The 18,938-nt window shown below is 35.1% G+C and overlaps 2 protein-coding genes and 1 long non-coding RNA gene across 3 annotated transcripts; all 3 read right to left on the bottom strand.

Annotated features, from left to right (window-relative positions):
• Window positions 1–562: 562 nt before the first annotated feature.
• LOC101255242 (calmodulin-like protein 2) lies at window positions 563–1,495 on the bottom strand. Its single transcript, XM_004229774.5, has one exon. It carries the CDS (start codon window positions 1,332–1,334, stop codon window positions 759–761), a length of 576 nt encoding a protein of 191 aa, XP_004229822.1. The 5' UTR covers window positions 1,335–1,495; the 3' UTR covers window positions 563–758.
• Window positions 1,496–2,764: 1,269 nt separating this feature from the next.
• On the bottom strand, window positions 2,765–3,704 carry LOC138337516 (uncharacterized). The gene is made up of 2 exons (XR_011210867.1): window positions 3,591–3,704; window positions 2,765–3,220 (listed from the first exon to the last, which is right to left on the bottom strand). It is a non-coding gene; the product is annotated as an uncharacterized lncRNA (long non-coding RNA).
• A 52-nt stretch (window positions 3,705–3,756) lies between these two features.
• LOC101254941 (brefeldin A-inhibited guanine nucleotide-exchange protein 2-like) lies at window positions 3,757–17,030 on the bottom strand. The gene is made up of 11 exons (XM_004229773.5): window positions 15,434–17,030; window positions 13,328–13,645; window positions 12,877–13,222; window positions 12,362–12,784; window positions 11,989–12,278; window positions 11,300–11,573; window positions 7,584–8,083; window positions 7,165–7,486; window positions 6,603–6,981; window positions 5,701–6,386; window positions 3,757–4,626 (listed from the first exon to the last, which is right to left on the bottom strand). The coding sequence occupies exons 1-11, from the start codon at window positions 16,618–16,620 to the stop codon at window positions 4,015–4,017; spliced, it is 5,337 nt and encodes a 1,778-aa protein (XP_004229821.1). The 5' UTR covers window positions 16,621–17,030; the 3' UTR covers window positions 3,757–4,014.
• Between the last annotated feature and the right edge of the window lie 1,908 nt (window positions 17,031–18,938).

Here is an 18,938-nt window from a genome sequence, read left to right as displayed (position 1 = left end):
TTAAAAATAAACGAAATTGTATTTTTACAAATTTGTGTAGAATCAACATTCAAGCATTTTCTCATCTTATTAATTTCTCGTAGATGATATATATCCTATGGGTATTATTTGTCTCTACTAGTGCGACAATAATGGTGATATTTTCTTGCTGTAACATAATTTTGTAAGCATATTTATCACATTTTGACACGCGTGACGTTGTAAGGAAGCTCATCAATGCTTGTATTTCTTTTAGGTAGTTTTTTTTTTTTTTTGGGGGGGGGGGGGGTGGGGTATTTTGGGGTCAATGAAAAGTCAAGCTTAACAAAATGATGAAAAAAATCAGTTGATATAAATTTAGAGTAGCTATTTTTAAAAAATGTTGATTGGTATCACTACTCTATTCTACTATCTTTATTAGTTATTATATTTAATATTAAGCTTTGAAAATTTTATTTAGAAAAATATTAAAGTAATTAATGTTAAGAATTTTTAAAAGAAAATTTCTTAATATATGAGTAGTGAAACTACAAATAAAAATTTATTTTAAAAGCATCAAAAGCAGAACTTGGAAAGAGGAGAGTTTATGCAAAATATGGAGTTACCTTCTTGATTTCATAACATAATCAAACAAACAAAGAACTTGCAACCAAATTAAGAAACATCAAAAGAACAACTGCTACACCTCAATCGAACTTGAATCCTCATTGTCTATATCGCTCTATTTAAGCCCGTCATAGAATCACTCACGCTCTAATAAACAAAAGAACAATGTTGGGCTAAAGATTGCATCCAGCAGCCATCATTTGTTTAAACTCTTGAAAATCAACAAATCCATCACCATCTTTATCAACTCCTTTAATCATTCTTCTACACTCTTTAACACTAGAATTTCCACAACCAAGACTAATTAAAACTCTCCTCAATTCCTTAGCTGAAATAAGGCCATTATTATCAGCATCAAACACGAGAAAAACTTGTCTAATTATCTCATCAATATCCTTAGCTTCATCTTTTTCAACCCCCATAGCATTCAAAAACTCATCCAAATCAACAAATCCATCACCATCACAATCCATTTCTTTAACCATAACCTCTGCTAATTCTTCAGCAGCTTTCAATTCTTGATCATGTCCAACACTCAACAAAATTTCAGTTAACTCTAAAGGGGAAATCTTTCCATCCCCATTTGTATCAATCAATTTAAACACTAATTTCAGTTGATTTGATACCTCCATAGTTGCAAAACCTGATAAACAGCTCAAATCAGAAGCCATTCTCTTTGGGGGTTTTCCCTTTTTTAATTGTCCAACAAATTTCCCAATAGACTTGAACCATTCTGTTAAAGAATCCATAGTGATCTTCTTAAAAAAAAGTAATGAACAATTTGGGGGGAAAATATTTGTCAATTTCTAATCATATACTGTAGCCTTGTGACCGCTGACCGGTCCTATATGAATTAGCAACTACCCTTTATTTATTTTTCTAAGAAGGTACTCTTTTGTCGTAGAAATATTGGATTAACTAGCCTACAATCGCGTATGTAGAATTTAAAAATAATATAAGGATTTAACGAGATTTGACTGAATTTAATTTATCAAACAGAATACAGAGTTTTTACTTTGAAAGAAAGTAAACTATAATTGCTTATTTATATATAGAGCACAAATAATCACAAAATCTATAAAAGAAAGGTTTTCGGATTGTATGTTTTCCTTAAACAAACTTATTATTACGACAAAGTTTCCTAATTCTATGAGGATAATTTTCTTTCTTTTCCAAATTTATTAGGAAAATTAACTTTCCAAACATACTCCTTTATCCCAATTATGTAGGATAATTTTCTTTTTATTCATCCCAAAAAAATATATTGAAAATAATTTAATTTTGAAATAAAATTAATGAAATTATTTTTAGTCTAAGTGAAAAATTGATGTTGGTCCAAGACTAATTCTTAGTGGAATATACAAATATCCTCTTAAAAGTTGCCGGCAATATTTGTCATCATGCATCCTTACATGCAACGCAATTTCTAAATTCTAAAAAAGGTAAATTGTTTGTACATTTTACATAAATTTATTAACATAAATACAAAATTTAACCTAAAGTTAATAGTTCAACCGAACTCCTAAACGGATCTTTAGCACAAGCCCCCTACATATATACTAACCAACTCTTTTTCTTCTTTATACTTTTCTTTGGCAAAATTATTTACTGAATTACCAAAACTAATGATTGAGTAATTCATAAGTGAATACAGTATTATGTTTCAAAATTGGATCTTTAAAGCTGCAACTAGTCCTCTTATCAAGCTTGGAAGTAAGAACACTCTTTAACACATCGAGTTGTGGTATGGAAGTGAGACTGCATCGCCCTTAACCATAGTTATCGAGTTTAACCTCTAGATATAAAAAAATCTTGTTGAAAGCATCATCCCCTGAATAAGTCTAGTAATACATAAGTAGTATAATACATGATCCCGATTTAGTTGGGACAAACACAAACACATTCTAAAAACTTGGTTTGAGACTTGAAAAGTAACAACTGATGATATTTTTGGCCATGATATCTTCTGAGTCTCTTTTTCACATTGATATGTAGAAGAAGAAACCTTTTTTTCCTTTAATTATTGGAGCCAGTAGGGTAGATCTTTGAGTCATTATAGAATTATAAATGAGATACTGGTCAATTATTCGAATAGTAGGAACAAGGAAGGTTGGCGCAATTACTTCCCCCACATTTTACGAGAGTTGATTGAGACTTGTGGGTCAAAGCACTCAGAAAATGTGCAAAAATGATATTGACCATAAGAAAGCACCAAGTCAACAATATCCTTACAAGATTTAGGAAAATATTACTCTTTTTTCCCAATGAAATAATATGAGTTTCATAGGGAACATATCTCCACTCAACATGTACAAAGGTAATAGAAACATACAACAAAAGATGAGATTTTCAGAATCAACAAGATGAGGTAAAGTAAACCATAACACTTTTCCCTTTTTTTGAGAACCAGAAGCCAAAAATATATGTAAATGTGCGTATATCTGAAGTGGTTGATGATCTCGTAGATTATATCAGTGACAATAATCCACTTTGAGACTAGGCACAGAAAATATACACTATTGCAGAAGCGAAGCACAGCAAACAACACACGTCTCAAACAACGTGAAGCAGATAAATCTGCAGAAATGCTACATAAACAGAATTTGGCAATTTTACGAAGAGCCAATAGTAGCAGCTGCAATAGCAAGTAAATTAAAAAATATACAGCCATGCAAAACACTTCGCTGTAAAAGGATATATAAAACAGCAAGGCAGCTAACAACTCTACGATATTCATATTTTTTCATCAATGTCTAAACTTGAAAAAGGGATACAGGTTTCGAAACTAGGTGGGAAATGGAGACCATTAATCAGCCAGAATCTAGCAGACAGAAACTTACGTAAAGAGGAGACCGAATAGTTTCAAAGGTTCAGAAACCCTAGTTACTCTTAGTCCTATAAAACGGAACTATTTTCAAGTAGACCCGAACACCATTACCATAAGAAATAAACTCTTTTCTTTGAAAAAAAAAAAAAAAGTAGCCATCAATCTAGCATACGCATACCTGTGCATCAAACACTAACATCTTTCTCTTCTAACCAATGGAATCACCACGGATATCTTATACTGCTTCAGAGCTGTAAAATCAAAAATTCATTGCTAAACCCCTGCAACTAATCAGATAAACAAAGCTCATAAAGTAATTTGAGTAGATACACAACAAGCAATCCTTAGGCATGAAATTGCTCGTATATTAAAGAGGAAAATGCTACACATACAACATCAGAACTCCTGCTAACATCTAATGACTCTACAAAGAGCTAAGCCCCTCAATATACTGCAGAAGGTTCTAAATGCCTGGGCATATAAACAATCACTAGTTTTTGAAGCACCGAAACTATCTTTCTGCAATATTAGATGATAGGAAAATTGGCAAAAATACAAGAAATATACCATATAAAGCAAAAGAAATAACGAGTACCCTAAGCTCAACATGATCGAAGCAAAACAGGACCCACGGATGAACTGAGCATATCACTCAGGGCTAACTGAATCTCATTTGAACCATGCTCACAACTTATCAAGCTTGAAAGTAATGGGAAGAAGCCTGACAAGTTTTTCTCAAATGATGCATCTCCTAAACTACATATTGCCTGGAGAGTTGCAATGATAAGAGGTGCACGTGCAGCCAACTCTCTCCTTCTGCCAGAACCCAGGGGAATTAACCAACGAAGCTGTGCACCAAGAGATGACTCAGACATTTGTCCTGAATGTGCGATTTCAATATAGAAGTGTAAGACCTCGCTGCAAAGGTTGACGAGGTAAGTTTCCACATCAGAATCTTCAAAACCAGTAGGTTTATCTAACACAAGATTTTGTAAAAATGAGAGACAAATTTGATAAGCCTCATTCTCAAGCCGTAATAACGGAGGGTCTTGCATTTGGGTCATGGAACTGAACTCTAGCAGCTTTGACCGCAGTGTCGTGTCACTGTTTATTTTATGAGCATGCGATGCCACACCATGCATGGCATCAAAGAGGACAATGATGTTTTTGCTAGACAGCTGAGGTCTGTACATGTTGTAGATCTCCATCACAGCCTGCAATGTGCAAGAGATCATTATGGTAGAAATTAAGCTTTCTAGATATACACAAAAAAAGGAATAATTAATCAAATTAACCATACAAGGTTTTCAATAATATCAATGTTCTTTTTGAAGGCATGACCTTGAAGAAAACAACAACATGGCCCCATACTTCAGAGAATGACCAAATTAACAATACAGAGATATCCCAACTGCAAGTACACAACTACAAATAGATGCAAAACACAAACACCTATCGTACTAAGCTCACGCTACTGGATCAGCAGTAGAAATATTGTTTGAAATTTGACAAGGCATCAAGAGTCCATCGTTTTCATTCAATTGTAATTTAAAATAAACTAATATCAAGTATCAACTCCAGATTGATTAAAAAACTGAGTAAAAATAACGATCGTAAATTGACAACTTATGAATTATAATGATTGAGTGTTTATCAAGTGGAGTACTTATCTGGTTATTTTTCCATACTAAACTATCATACTCAACTGTCTTCAAATTACTCCAATTCCAACATGGGATGCATGGTATATCCTTCTAGGCAATCAAATTAGCATTAATTTCCAACATAAATTTGTTATTGTCTATCCATATATACATGTCTAAAGAATCTCACTGTGCATAATCACCAGCAGCACAGCAAACATACATATGTCCAAAGACTCTAACTGTGCATATATATTAAAACCCAAATCTTATATGGCAACCCGACATTTCCCCCACATAATTTGACACATAACCCACCTTTTGTGTCTAATCATGTCAAGCAAACCACGATATATGCAAAAGATCTTTCAAACACTACAACCTCATTGGGCTTATTGAGTCCATCACATTATGTGTTTTTTACGAAGGAACGTGAAGCAATTCACTAACATAGTGTATAACTATCTTTACTCACTTCTGGATAGCATACATAAATTATTCTTATTTTTTATGATGGGTGTCAGTGAGATTCGATCCAATGACTCTGCCTGTTGTGATACTACGTTGAAGTGTGTGGCCAACTCTAAGCTAGAGCATACATAAATGAATTAGAACTAAACCCACAGTAGTGGCTTTTCTGGATACCTGAATTAATAATAGCTGAACAGCAGCCCTACACTTCACATCAGCAATAGCATCATACAGACGGTGCCTCCTCAAATTATCCAAGTCCTCATCTGGAGTATCTGTACCAGTGGTTTCTGCATTGCCATTCCCAGTCATATCTTCTTCCTGGGACCAATAATTGTTATTTTCATTAAGAAGAAAAGAGAAGTCGGGAATAGTTGCATTAGCCGCTTCTTTAATGGACAAAACCACTTCAAGCCATTTATCTTCAGAGAAAAGACTCCCAGCATTGCTCATAAGACGGACAAATGCAGCAATGCCAATACCAGCAAGACTCTGATGCGGACGCTTGACAAAATTCACCAATAAGAACAGCACTTTCTTCAGAAGTGGATTGACTGTATCATAAAATTTAACAAAGAGATCTACAACCAGTTGGAGCGCCAGCGTGCAGGTCTCATAAAGCCATGAATCTTGATCAGGCTCACCCTCTTCAGCATCAATTCCATGAGTAGGTGAGTTTTCACCTGAAGGGTCAATAGTATGCCGAACATAGTCAAAGATAGGAAATAGTACAGATTCAAATACCCTTTCCCATAATGATAGAGAGAAATGGTGCCCGTAATTGCGCAAGGTATCAAAAAGGACTTGCAGAGCGCTCTTTCTGATTTCAGGCCTCGGGTCGAAGCTAAGTTCAGATAGTCCTGTAAGAGAAACAGAGTAATTTCTTAAAAAGTGTATCGAGTGTTGGCCTGAACTTGTCTTGTTAAAAAGAACAGTGAAAGAGAGCATAAGATTTGCAGGCATGAGATCTTAGTCTAAATATTTCACTTTAATCCTAGAAAGTCAAAGGTCTTTGAAGAGAGCATATGATTTGCAGGCATGAGATTTTGGTCCAAGTCAAATGTTTTTGCCCTTACCAGCCAACAGTGGAAACCAGAAATAAAGATGATCCTCCTTATCTGTCAATTCTCCATTTTCAATGTTGTGGTCTTTTCCTTTATGAGGAGAAGATGGTGAAACCTTCACCGTAGTTTCTCTGTCCTTATTCCTTGAGGAGCCAAGATCACCTTCAGCAAGTTTTGCCGCACATAAACGAAGGAAAGCAATGGCACTGAGACTAATATCTTTGTTGAATCTACTATTAGTGAATGCAACAAGGCAATTAACACAGTCTGTGAATGTGGTGGTCTCTGTCTCCGTTATATAAGGAAAATAGTCTCGCACAATCTTTTCCATTATCTCGAAAGCTAATAACACAATGTTTTTATGGTCATCATAAGCAGCAGTGGTGAAGACCTGAAAACGTTGGGTAATCAGAAAAAGAAGAGAAGAACATCAGGTGAAAAGAACAAACTAGCAATTTAAGAAAAGAACACATATGCAGTATTAATGTGCAATCAATAATGAAGCAAAGATCAAAAGATGGTTTACACTACCAAGACTGCAAAATATGGCAAGAAAAGGGAGAAAATTTGATACCATGAACATGCTCTTCCATCCGGATTTCACATGATTGACTCGAGACAAAACCATTTGAGAGACGCATCTGATGATTAATTCTCTGATCTCCACAGCACTACTCTTGCGCATAACAATCACAAAAGGCTTCATAAACTCATTCTGAAAATTATAGTTAGCCAATTCTTCTCTCTCCAAGAACTTCATTGATAATTGCCGCAAAGAATCCATTGCAAATATGGCAATTGAAAGATTTTCAGAGCAGCCAATGGTCACGAAAAATTCACCAAGAACCTGCCAGATTTTTGTCCAAACAAATCTGATACGGTTCATATTGTAGTGCCTGTTTAAAGAAAATGAATCAACAGTTCTGCTAGTAATCTGGAAGCAAAAGGGTAAGTACAACAATACACTTTATGAAAAGAAACCAAAGAACGTACGCAATCTCAACTATTTTTGTGAGACTAAAAACCCTTGGATCTGAAGTAGAACGTAATTCTTCCATAGAGACCTTGCATAAAGCTTTCACAAAGTCCACTATAGCCTCACTGTTTAATTTCTGACTCCTTATGAATATGCGGTTCATTTCACCAACTTGTTCCAACATGTTTAAGTTAGACACCAAGTTGTTCATCTGCTCAGACGTAATGCCTGCAGAAGCACTGCCACCAATACCAGCACTATCATATGAACCCCTTCTCATAGCTGAAGCTGCACTTTGAATCTTCCCAGGACCTTTCTTTTTCAGGACAGGAAGGATGAGAGACTTAGCTTGTTTTGACTTGTCAAATTCATTCTGAGGAAGTGCAAAGAAAGTTGCATCTGGAGGGGCACCCTCCCCCAAGAGATGCAAATGTTCAAACCGAGAAACACATGTCAGAATATGCTCCCACGCCTCCTGTAAGTAGTTTCCATCCTCATCTGCGATTGTTATTATTGCCTGTTAAACAAAAAGGAAACATGCTGAGTTCCCAGGTTCAGTTGGTCAAATTTTTGGGAAAACAAACTCCTTACAAATGAGGAAAATGACTTCCCTAATGGAAGTAGGGAAAACGAGTACCAACAAGTGGAGTTCCACATTGATTATGTCCTTCCTGCCCTTCAACACACCTCGTCTTCACTGCACCACCACCCCCCACTCCCACCAATATTTATCTCGATTAATAATAATGCTTTAAGGATTATAATTTTGCTTACATACCGAACACGAGAGAATTAAGTACGAAACACACTTATTTTCCTAGAAAATGTTGTCTGAGAAAACAATTTCTTTCGTACTGAAGACACTATACATTAGTCTTACATAAACCCCATTCCCACCACCCCGCACTCCTACCCCCACTCCCCACAATATTTATCTCGATTAATACAAATGCTTTAAGGATAATAATTTTTGCTTACATACCGAACACGAGAAAATAAGAAAGAAAGCCACTATGTTTTCCAAGAACCAATTTCCTTCACTCCAAAGACTACTTAATAGCACTGCTACAGGGAAACTAAACACTCGGCTAAAACGAATTCCAGACTACTTGTTACTTTAACAAGAAAATGTGGTCCCGCTTTTACATTCGCCACTTGGTCAGCAAGGAGCAGTCTACTAACATACCTAAAGTCCCACCAGAATATGATAAATCTAGAACCTAAAATCACATTAGAAGTGTAGTTAAAGGCAAATGCAAAAACAAAAAGTAAATGTTCCCTAACAAGAATATTTGCCAACAAACCCTTCATTATACCAATGAAAATTGCCTATCTGCAAGGAGCAGGCAAACTCATACAAGGAAGAACTTTTTTTCTTGGATTTCAGTAAAATTTAGTCTAGTCTCACCTAAAAGAAACAAAAAAAAATGAAAGAGCTTACAGTTGTCTAATTAGTCCAAAGGGGGGAGAAGAGGGTTGAGAAAAAGAAAGTCCAGGCTAAAAGAGAAGTCAAAGAGTACAAAAGTCTCTTATACCTCCACATGTTATAAAAGGGCAACTGAGTCATAAATCATAATACCAAGCGTGATTACGGCTAGCATACATTGATGTTGAGAGATATCCTCCACCAGTCCTATTTGGTAGGATCCACAAAATTTTACAACCATCATCTACTCTGGTAGAAATCCTGGCACTCTAAATGCTCACAACTTCTAGATAAATTTTTTTAAATATCTACTTCGAATACAGTGTGATATCAGGTGGCAACCCATTATTGACACTCTGTGCTCTGCTAAATGCTTTTTTTCTTTTTGATATCCAAATAGATTATTATAACAATTTCATAATAGGTGTTTACATCATGTTTGGAGGGCCAAAAACATGAAGAGGTCTTTTGAAGAGGTGTAACCTTTTTTTAACAATACAAAGTATAATTAACTGACGGTGGAGGGGACCTGTCTGCAAAAACTGAAAATAACTATACAGTCGGAGTTTCTTTTTTTGATGAAGGACAATAGGAGTTTCTTTATTTCAAGTAGATTGGTTTTGTGAGTATTTCAATTTTTGATATTTTGGTTTACATGACAAAAAATGTGGTTAACCAAGACAATCCAAAATTTCTTTAGAGTTTCTTCGCATCATAGATTAATCTTCTGAAATTTAAAGAACTTGAAAAAGTTCAGAATATATATAAAATTGAATCTCGTGTGGTCAAACGAAATTTCCAATTTAAGAGGCAAAAAATGAGCCCATAATATTTTTTTTGTTATATAAATCTTCTTTGTTTCTCTTTTCTTATTTTCATCAGGCTGGGAAGGGAGTGTGGAAGAGATGTTTATTCTAGTTGGGCATACTAACAAAATCCAAGAAACAAACTGTCTTGTGTGAGAGCAAAGGTATAGGAAACTCTATTGGTACTTGATATTTAGCATGTAATCCCTTAGCCTTCAGAAGAGTCAAGGTAGTCAGAACTTAACTTATGCATTATAAGGTATAGCATTTGTGAATCATGCTGCACCTTGTTCTTGGGGATTGGTGACAAAAATATTAAGCAACTTTATTAGATCAGTTACTGAACTTGAGACTATTTCTACGGATGATTTCTGCTAGAACTTTGAGAACCCAAAGTCCAAGTTCCAAGTTACCCAACTTAATGTGAAGTCGAGCATGAATTTTCTGAGCATCCAGGCCTCCTAGGAATTAGTCATTTCTTTGGGCAGGCTTAAGCAGATATTAGGTCAATGACAATTGGATAACTGCAGCAGTTTCAACAATCTTTTTTGAGAGTAAAAGGAGAAAAATTTAGAAACAGCAGAACAAAAGATTTTGGTAGTACCGAGGAGTTGGAAAGCTAAATCTAGACCACAGGTTTCTCAAAATAATAACAAGAACGCGCAAAAATCTGAAATTAGGCTTTACTTTAACGTTATCAAAAAAAATCTGAAATTAGCTTCAAAGAGAGACAGGGTATGAAAAATTCTAAGAAGCATAGGGAAAATTACCATACAATCCTAAATGTAGTAGATTTAAGTAGGCACTATAAACAGCAAGAAGTGTACCCAACTCTATTGACAGTTATTTGACTCAAACATCATCTTGGGTTCATAACATATTGTTTCATTATCAGTGGAGTTGTGGCTTCACAAGCTTTTTTTTTTTTTGGAAACTGGTAACTTTAGTCTATATATCCACAGGTATACTACAACAGAAGTGTAGTTCCCCTTCAAAAGTTTTACAACTTACAGAAAAAAATAGTCTTAGTCTAAACTACTACCTATAAACAATCTAGCACATCAAAGGAGTACGGTAAACTAATGAAACTTCAGCACAGCCTTACCCCATAGAAGGTACATTAGCCCAATTAATCAATTCCATATATTTGCCCTACAGTTTATCATGACAATCAACTCTAACTTGTTTAGAACTTCAAGGTGCCAACTTCCTAATGTTACAAAACTGTGTTATCAATTACTAACACAAAGGAAGTTCTTTTGGTAAATCATTCAGTCCGATGCTTGAGATCATAAGTCATTAGTTCAGGGGAAAACATTAACTCCTGACAACAATGCATACATCCAGAGTGTCATGAATATTATGCATGGTCTCATTACCAAAAAAAGAAAAAAGAAAAATGCATAGCTAATAAGCATCACCAAGATGCATATTAGCAACGAAAAGATTAACTCAGCACAGTAGAAGCATGGGCATGAAAAAAGCAGGAGCAAACACAAACCTTGATTGCATCTATGTTTTTCTGTTTGATGTCTGCAGGTGAGTGAAGAGAAGTGAATTTTGCAAGAGAAGTCACAAAAGCATCCCTATGTGTTTTCATGGACATTGCAGCAGTGACATGGATTGCACAACGGAATCCTTCCAAACACAGAGCTATCACAACACCGTCGTCAGCTTGGTCAAGGGGAACACTAAAGGCAGCCAACATCGGAGCCCAGCAAACCTCAACCATGAATCTGAGGATCACCACATCTGTTGCAGCATAATAAACTGACCTGCAAATGCAAGTCGATTTACAGGTGATCTAGGTTAATCACGCAATGGAATGAAAGGTGGTACACAAGATTGAGCTTGAGTAATGAATTTATTACATATTTCTTCTCCCTAAAGATATCATAAGCACTGAAACTATGACATATCCTTCTAAAGCTTCCTTATCAATAAGAATGTGTGAAGATTGATCATTACAAAAAACAAATACAATAAGAATAAAAAAAGGAAATCAGTTTTCTGCAGCAGATTGATACGTAATTCTTTTGAAGCTTTCATTTTGAAATCTTCACAGGGAAGTGCCACAGAATTTTAAAAAAGGAGCTGTTAAAGAATAATACAGAATGATGGAAGTAAGATAATACTTCAAGAATGTAACTTTGCAGTCAAAGCATAGACTAATTATCTAGTGAATCTTACTCAGATTTGCGAGCTTTCTCTTTGAACTGCTCCTGCATGTGTCTGACAAGATCATCACTAGTCTCCATACTTTCATCTCCTCGCTTACGGACAACAATATTCAAAATGTTGTCTAAACCTAAAATCCTGTTAGAGTTCAGAGACTGCTTTTGTTGGAGAGCCAAGTTATCGTCTTTCATTTTAATTTCATTTTTCGATATCCTCTCAAACAAAGATCTCAAATACTCCTCTGGCACATCCTTTCCATCATCAATTCCGCGATTGTTTCTTATAAAATCATCAGCTGACATCTACAGAATGAAAAATGGGAAATCAGGCTGATTTACTGAAAATGGGCATAAGCAAACATCTCCTGCAAAACGAAAAGCAGTACCTTGGTTTTGATTGTAGGATTATGGGCATCAGTGTTAAGCAATATAACTGAGTACGCAAGGACATAGGCAGTATCTGCACTACTAAAAACTTTTGGATTGCATTTACAGTACCGTTCAGCAAACTTCTCCATGATTCGATCAATCTTCTGTGCCTCGCCAGGCAATCTGAATCCTTGTAGAAAGGCCCTGATGGCCTCATCAAACTCCTTCCCTTGGAAATCAAAGGAATCCACATACGCATGCATTACTTTCAATGGTAAGTCATCCCTTTCCCCCAGGTAATCACCTATTAAGGTCTTATTCAAACCAGAGGCATCTTTAAGAAATGCCGCAATTTCCTCTGGTGAGTTCCCCACTTTATTAGCATTTATCAGGAATTCAATGCCTTTCTTGGGTTTCCTATTAAACAGAGATATACCTTCCTGCACAAGTTTCAAATTAGAAAATGTCACAGACACTGCTCAGGCAATCAGAATAGTTACTGGTCAAAAGAACAATTATATTGATCACCTACCTGAAGTTCAAGCTTGTAAGCGCGGCGCTGCTCAATTGTAGAAACATCAGAAACTTCACTAGAGGATTCAGAATGAGAATCTGATACTTCAGTAGGCTCATCCTCAATGCCATTTGTAATGGGAAGAATTCCAGGTTCAGAGTTACTGTCAGATGCCTCATACTTTTTGGTTGAAAGAGGATCTGCAATACGCAAATGTTTGTTCATCCAATCTCCCAAAGACTTCAAGATAGCCACTAAGCACCTCATTGCTTCTAGCTTCATAGTTGATTCTTGTGGTGGCAAAAGAGTTGTTGTGGTACCAGGAGGTACACCTTGAGCAGTTTTAAGAAGCCCATTGACCATTCTGAAAGAATTTTGCAGATAATAAAGGAGGAACCAAAGATTGAAGTTTAAAATCATACTCAGAATTTTAAACTAAATAATACAGATAATAGGATTTGAAAGATACCTCTCGAATATGTTTGACGAATTGACATCACAATCATAATTGAGGAAAATATCAACCAAAATCTGTGAATCAATACAAAGCCTCTCAAGAAATCGAAGCACTATCATTTTCTGCTGGAAATTTGGTTGAGCAACATTTTCCAATACTCTAAGAACAATCATGGGAAAGAAAACACCAATTTCTGCCTTGAGACCAGCTCTAAATCTTGCAACCAGACTTATAAAAATTGAGCACGAAAGCTGGAAGACAATCATGAGGCTTGAAGCACTGTTTTTCAACAATGACAAACACAAGTACTGCTTAATAGCACCTAAAAACCTGTAAAAAAAATTTTTAAAAAATTAAAACCAAAAATAACCATGAACGGATCAAGTATTATTGAAATTGGAAGATGCAAAAAAGTTCCCTTGCTGATTGCAGTACATCAAATAATCAGACACTGATTGAGAATTTCAAATAAAAAGATGTTATGGGACTTAAGCACCAGACCAGTAGACAACCAGAAGGAGAAAAGTTATTGCAGAAATCAGGCTAAAGAAGTGAAATGGTGACTACACTGTGACTCGTGCATAACGAGTGAAAGGATAACACCATCATAACTTGAACATGTCGCGGCCAGGCCCATCTGCCAAGGTATTGACTGCTTTGGGCCAACCCCTCATGCGCCACCTCAAGGCTTTTGGGTCTTGTGGTTTTGTCCCCTTAGGATTTAAACCCAAACCATGTCTCAATAGTTAGAATTGTGAAGTTACCTCTATATAGACCCTAGCTTTCCCTCCCATTTTAATGAGAGATTTTCCTAGGGAAAACTTCACAGCAAACCCCCTTTCAAGTTCAACCACCAGCAGTCCATGAGTTGTTACACAATGTTCCAGGAAATAACTAAGAAATAGAATGTAAGCCTGTAACAGTAACTAGTAATTGATGACAGCAAGCAGTTTCTCAAGAACTCATACCTACAATTTGTAGTTGATATTAAGTATTATTAACTAGCTAAGATTATGCATTCTGAACTTGCTTCTTTCATTCGTTTCAAATCCCGTCACGTTAACGAAAGTCTCAAGGTTGTACAAGTTATAATAGCTGTGTATTAAACTAAAAAACATCTTTTATACAGAAGACATCTGAAGTACAAACAATCTAATTAACCAAAAAGGCACCTACGGAGTGTCACCCTTACAAAGTAACAGGGTCAAGAAGAGTACACCACTACCAAAAATCAGGTTTTGCAAAAAAAGATGATTGAGAAATCAGAAGGTTTCTGTTCCTCATGATATTACTCATAGCATCACAAACAGACCTCAAAAGAGCCTTTAGATTTACAAAATGCAATTCTTCCCCCAAAGAAAGAATTGAAGGATGTCTTCAAGATTCTCCACATTAACGAGGGACCTAAAAAGCTGTTCAGTGGAGTAAGCTTTAAGGTTTGACAGCTCTAAATAGTTCAGGATATCCAAATCACAGAAGGTGAATGTCTATAAAGCATAAGCCTCAGAAATATCTCAGTGTTATGCAACGTTATATGTTTCCCCACCTAAGTGGAAGCACATGGCTATGATCTAATATGAGAAGAGTGACGACAGTAACATTCCTTCACCTGCATAAGGTAGGATAGGCCAACTCTTTTTTTCTCTTCTTTTTGTTGAATCGATTTAGACAGAACAGCCTTGGAGCCGTAATCCAAGCAAGAAAAGGTCACTTTCAAACTTTTAGAAGCACAAAAGGTGTAGAAACTCACATGTTGATTTTCATTTTGCAAATCATATTTATTCCCTGGGATAGTCTAAAAAATATGCTAGCAAGAATACAATATAAACTAAAAGATGGTGGCTACAAGGAATTAGAAAAAGGAAGACTGTACCGCTTCAAAGACAAATGAAGATTAAAAACAAGTTGGAAAACGATTGGACGCGTTGTATTACAGAGTAAGCAGCTTTGCGTAAGTAAAAATAAGTGTGTCATGGACACATTTATGCCATGAAAAAATAAAGCAATGACAGAAAAATACTACTTCCAAATAAGAACCAGGGTACAGTAATTGGATGAGCAATTTGCATAAGTAATTGAGGCATAGAATAGATTTTAATCAGAATAGTAAGTAAATACCTGTCACTTGTCCTAAATATTGCTCCAGCATTCTCCAACAATATCTTGAGCAGCTCCAGCGCCACAATCTTGCCCCTCATTAACTGTGGATCTGCTGCTGCCTCCTTGGGTGGTGTCTTCATTGAGAGCTTACATAAGGCTCTAAACACCAAGAATGCATCCCTTCTCAATTTATTCCCAATTTGAACCTCCAAATCATCATCCCTTTCTCCCTCCCCGTCCACCAGCTCCCCTTTTCGCCCTTCCAAAGCTGTTTTATACATGCTAATCTCCCAATATTTAGCGTCCAACATATCTTTATCCGTGGAATCCAACAAATCAGCAGGATTCGTGGACTCCACAGTTGACGTCGTTGTCTCAAATGCCCCATCATGAGCACCAGTAGTTGTAGCCCCCACCCTTGGAGTCCCCGCATTGAAAACCCCATCAATGTCCTGAAACACTTTGGTTATAAACCCCTGAACAAACAATGTCATTGATCCATCAGCATCAGCTTTTTCAGCTGGTTCCATTAACTCCGCCACAACAATAGGCTGCAATGGCACGGTAGATGAATCAGCCTCCATTCTCCGGAAGACAATCACCAACATTTGAACCAATGAAGCCTTAGCAGTAGTCTGATTCACCACATTCTTACTCTCCAAATAAATATCATAACAAGTCCTGACAACCTGCAACAAAGAATCCCCATGGATTCGAATTGAAACAGATGTGACAGCAGACAAAATAGTCTTAATTACAAGCAATTCCACCGCATCATCTCCCAAATCATGACATTTACAAACAGACTCGATCAATTTCGATAGAAACTTCGCATCTGGGCCTCCAGTCGGGTCCGCTTCCCCACGAAGGTAACCATGAGCAATGAGCTTTTGCACAGCATCAAGTGCAGCTTCAGCAATCTTAAGATGACCTGAACCAGCAGCGTTTATAAAAGGGCTAAGAATAAGCTCCGAATCATTGAAAGAGAGATCTAGAAGAACTCCGGGATGTGCTGCCAAATCCGGATCGGGTTCGGCAGACGGAGAAGTGGGTGGGGTTGAAGATGGATTCGTGAGGAAATCGATAACCGATTTGCATTCATGGGATAGCTTTGAATGTTTACGCCATGATCCATTCTTGATAATTTTCTCAAGGGCTGGGATTAGCACTTGCTTTAGCCGGGAATCAGCTTCCGAAGAAGCCATTCCCGAGTTGGTTTAGACTGGATCTGGATTGGCAATGGCACGGCGGCTGACGAAGGTGGTTGCAGACGGCGTCAGTAATGGGTTTGCAGCGGCGATATGAGTGGCCAGAATGTGGATCGGCGCAGGAAAATTGAGTGATGAAGTGATAGAAAGTGAGGAGAATCCAGATCGCGATTGGTATTGCTTATAGTAATATTATCAAACAGGTTGTGTGCAGCCCAATGATTTGACAATGGAGAAAATGAACATGCTGGTTGCTTCGTACTTCAATTTTAGGATATTGGACTGAAAAAAGAAGAAAAAAAAAACATATTAATACCCTATAGGAATGTCAAATAAAATTTCCCTTACAAATCTTAGGGGATATTTTGATGTTTTTTTTTCAAAGAAAAAAAGTTTGATGTTTACCTGACATATTAAAGATATATACATTTTTTTTTAAATACTTTGGATATGTTTATTAAAGAAAACAATAATAAGTTAATTCAAATATTATTATGTCAGTTCTCTCTTTGTTTTAAAAAAAATACCTAGTTTAACTTGAAACAAAATTTAAGAAAAGAAATAAGATTTTTTAATTTTGTAGTTCTAAATTAAAGTTATGTCAAATGTACCAAAATGTCATTTAATATTATAGTCTTAAACATGATGCGTGAAAAGTTAAAGTTAACGTGTTGTCAAAAAAGGAAAATAGTCGTTCTTTTTTAAACAAATTAAAAAAAATAGAAACATTCTTTTTAAAATGCGAAGAGTATATAATAATGCTCGATGATGATTCAAGATTGCATTGGCGATCGTATCTAAGGGTTAAGGGTGGTCTTACACGATAGTTGTGGCAAATTATGATGATGATAATTATGATAATGGAGCTAATTGTGGTGGTTATTATTTATAATGTTGATGTTTGATGATTGGGGATGATGATTGATAATTAAGATAATAATGGTTGTAATTGTGAGTGTCCTAAGGTTGATAGTAATAACACATGGTAACAGTAGTGATTGATTGTTATTGTTAATTGATGACGATTGACGATAGTAATTGTGGTGATTGTAATTGTTTGGGTGTCAATAAAGGTAGATAATGTTTTTTATCGGTGAAAATTAATAATAATGACAATCGCAACCGTAAATGTGGTTAATATTGTAAAGAATAGAGATTAGCATTGATAGCAATGAAATCATGAATTGAAAGTAGTTTGTAATGATCGTTGATCGGTAGTTGTGGTTATATCAATTGGCGATAATATTTGTAGGAAGATGATGATTGTGATTGTGAATCTAAAGATTATAAATAATAATTTATCAAAAGAAAAAAATATTTAACTAAACAACATTTTAAGGAAATTTTACATAAATAATATTTTTTTTGATTAATTTCGCCTTTTAAGTGTTACTTTGTTTTTATTATCATATATGACATAATTTTAACTTTAATAACTATTTGATAAAATTTGTATTGAAATTATAAAGTAGGTGAAATTTTGAAAAAATTATAGTATTAAGTTTGTATCAAAATGTATTAAATATAAACAATCAATGATTTGATAGTGGCGATTACGAGAAAGAAGGGATGAAACTCTTAAAAAATTATATTAAAATTAGATTTAAAAAAATAATAATTATAACACAATTTGAATTAGATACTATAAAAATACTATAATTTTGATAGTTATTATTCCTGTACAATCATAATAAATTGATATCAATGTAAACTAATTTAAATAGTAACAAAAATGTTTGAAAGTCACAATATAATACTTAGAAAAAGGGGTTGAAAAATGTTTTAACTTTGGCTGAAATTATTCTTATGGTTTCAAATTTTATGAAGGACTTTTTACCCTTAAACAATTTAACGGTGTATTTTAAAGATATATATATGTCTATGTGAACATATTATTATTTATAATTACGAAATATTTTTCCCTGATACTTATACTAATATATTTGTACTAGAAATGTTTTCGTTTATATATCGAGTGATGTTCTGAAAAATTGTACTCCATCTGTCTCTTTTTATATGACAGTTTCATTTTTCGAGAGTCAACACAATTTAACTTTGATCGGATATTTACGTATAGAATTTTCAAATTTTTTGAGATAAAATTTATATATTTGTAAACTATGCAAAGAGTATTATAAGTTACAATAATTGATAATTTAAAATGTTAAAAGAATCTATGAAAAATATACGATAAAAAATATACTTACTTAAATTTTAAAATGTGAAAAATATCACCTAAAATAAAACTGAGGGAGTATTAAATTAAAAAAAACAACTATGATCTGATAATAATTATTACGAAAAAGAGAGAAGTG

Source organism: Solanum lycopersicum, chromosome 1 (assembly GCF_036512215.1).
Source record: "Solanum lycopersicum chromosome 1, SLM_r2.1".
Taxonomy (NCBI): domain Eukaryota; kingdom Viridiplantae; phylum Streptophyta; class Magnoliopsida; order Solanales; family Solanaceae; genus Solanum; species Solanum lycopersicum.
The sequence above is the reverse complement of the archived record's forward strand: the minus strand, read 5'-3'. Positions and strand labels throughout refer to the sequence as shown.

Excerpts from the sequence above, each read along its gene's own strand:
- LOC101254941 (XM_004229773.5), bottom strand. The coding sequence starts at position 16,620 with ATGGCTTCTTCGGAAGCTGATTCCCGGCTAAAGCAAGTGCTAATCCCA. Across the intron at positions 13,646-15,433 it reads ATATTTAGGACAAGTGACAG|GTTTTTAGGTGCTATTAAGC; the intron begins GTATTTACTTAC and ends TTTTTTTTACAG. Across the intron at positions 8,084-11,299 it reads AAAACATAGATGCAATCAAG|GCAATAATAACAATCGCAGA; the intron begins GTTTGTGTTTGC and ends TTTGTTTAACAG.
- LOC101255242 (XM_004229774.5), bottom strand. The coding sequence starts at position 1,334 with ATGGATTCTTTAACAGAATGGTTCAAGTCTATTGGGAAATTTGTTGGA.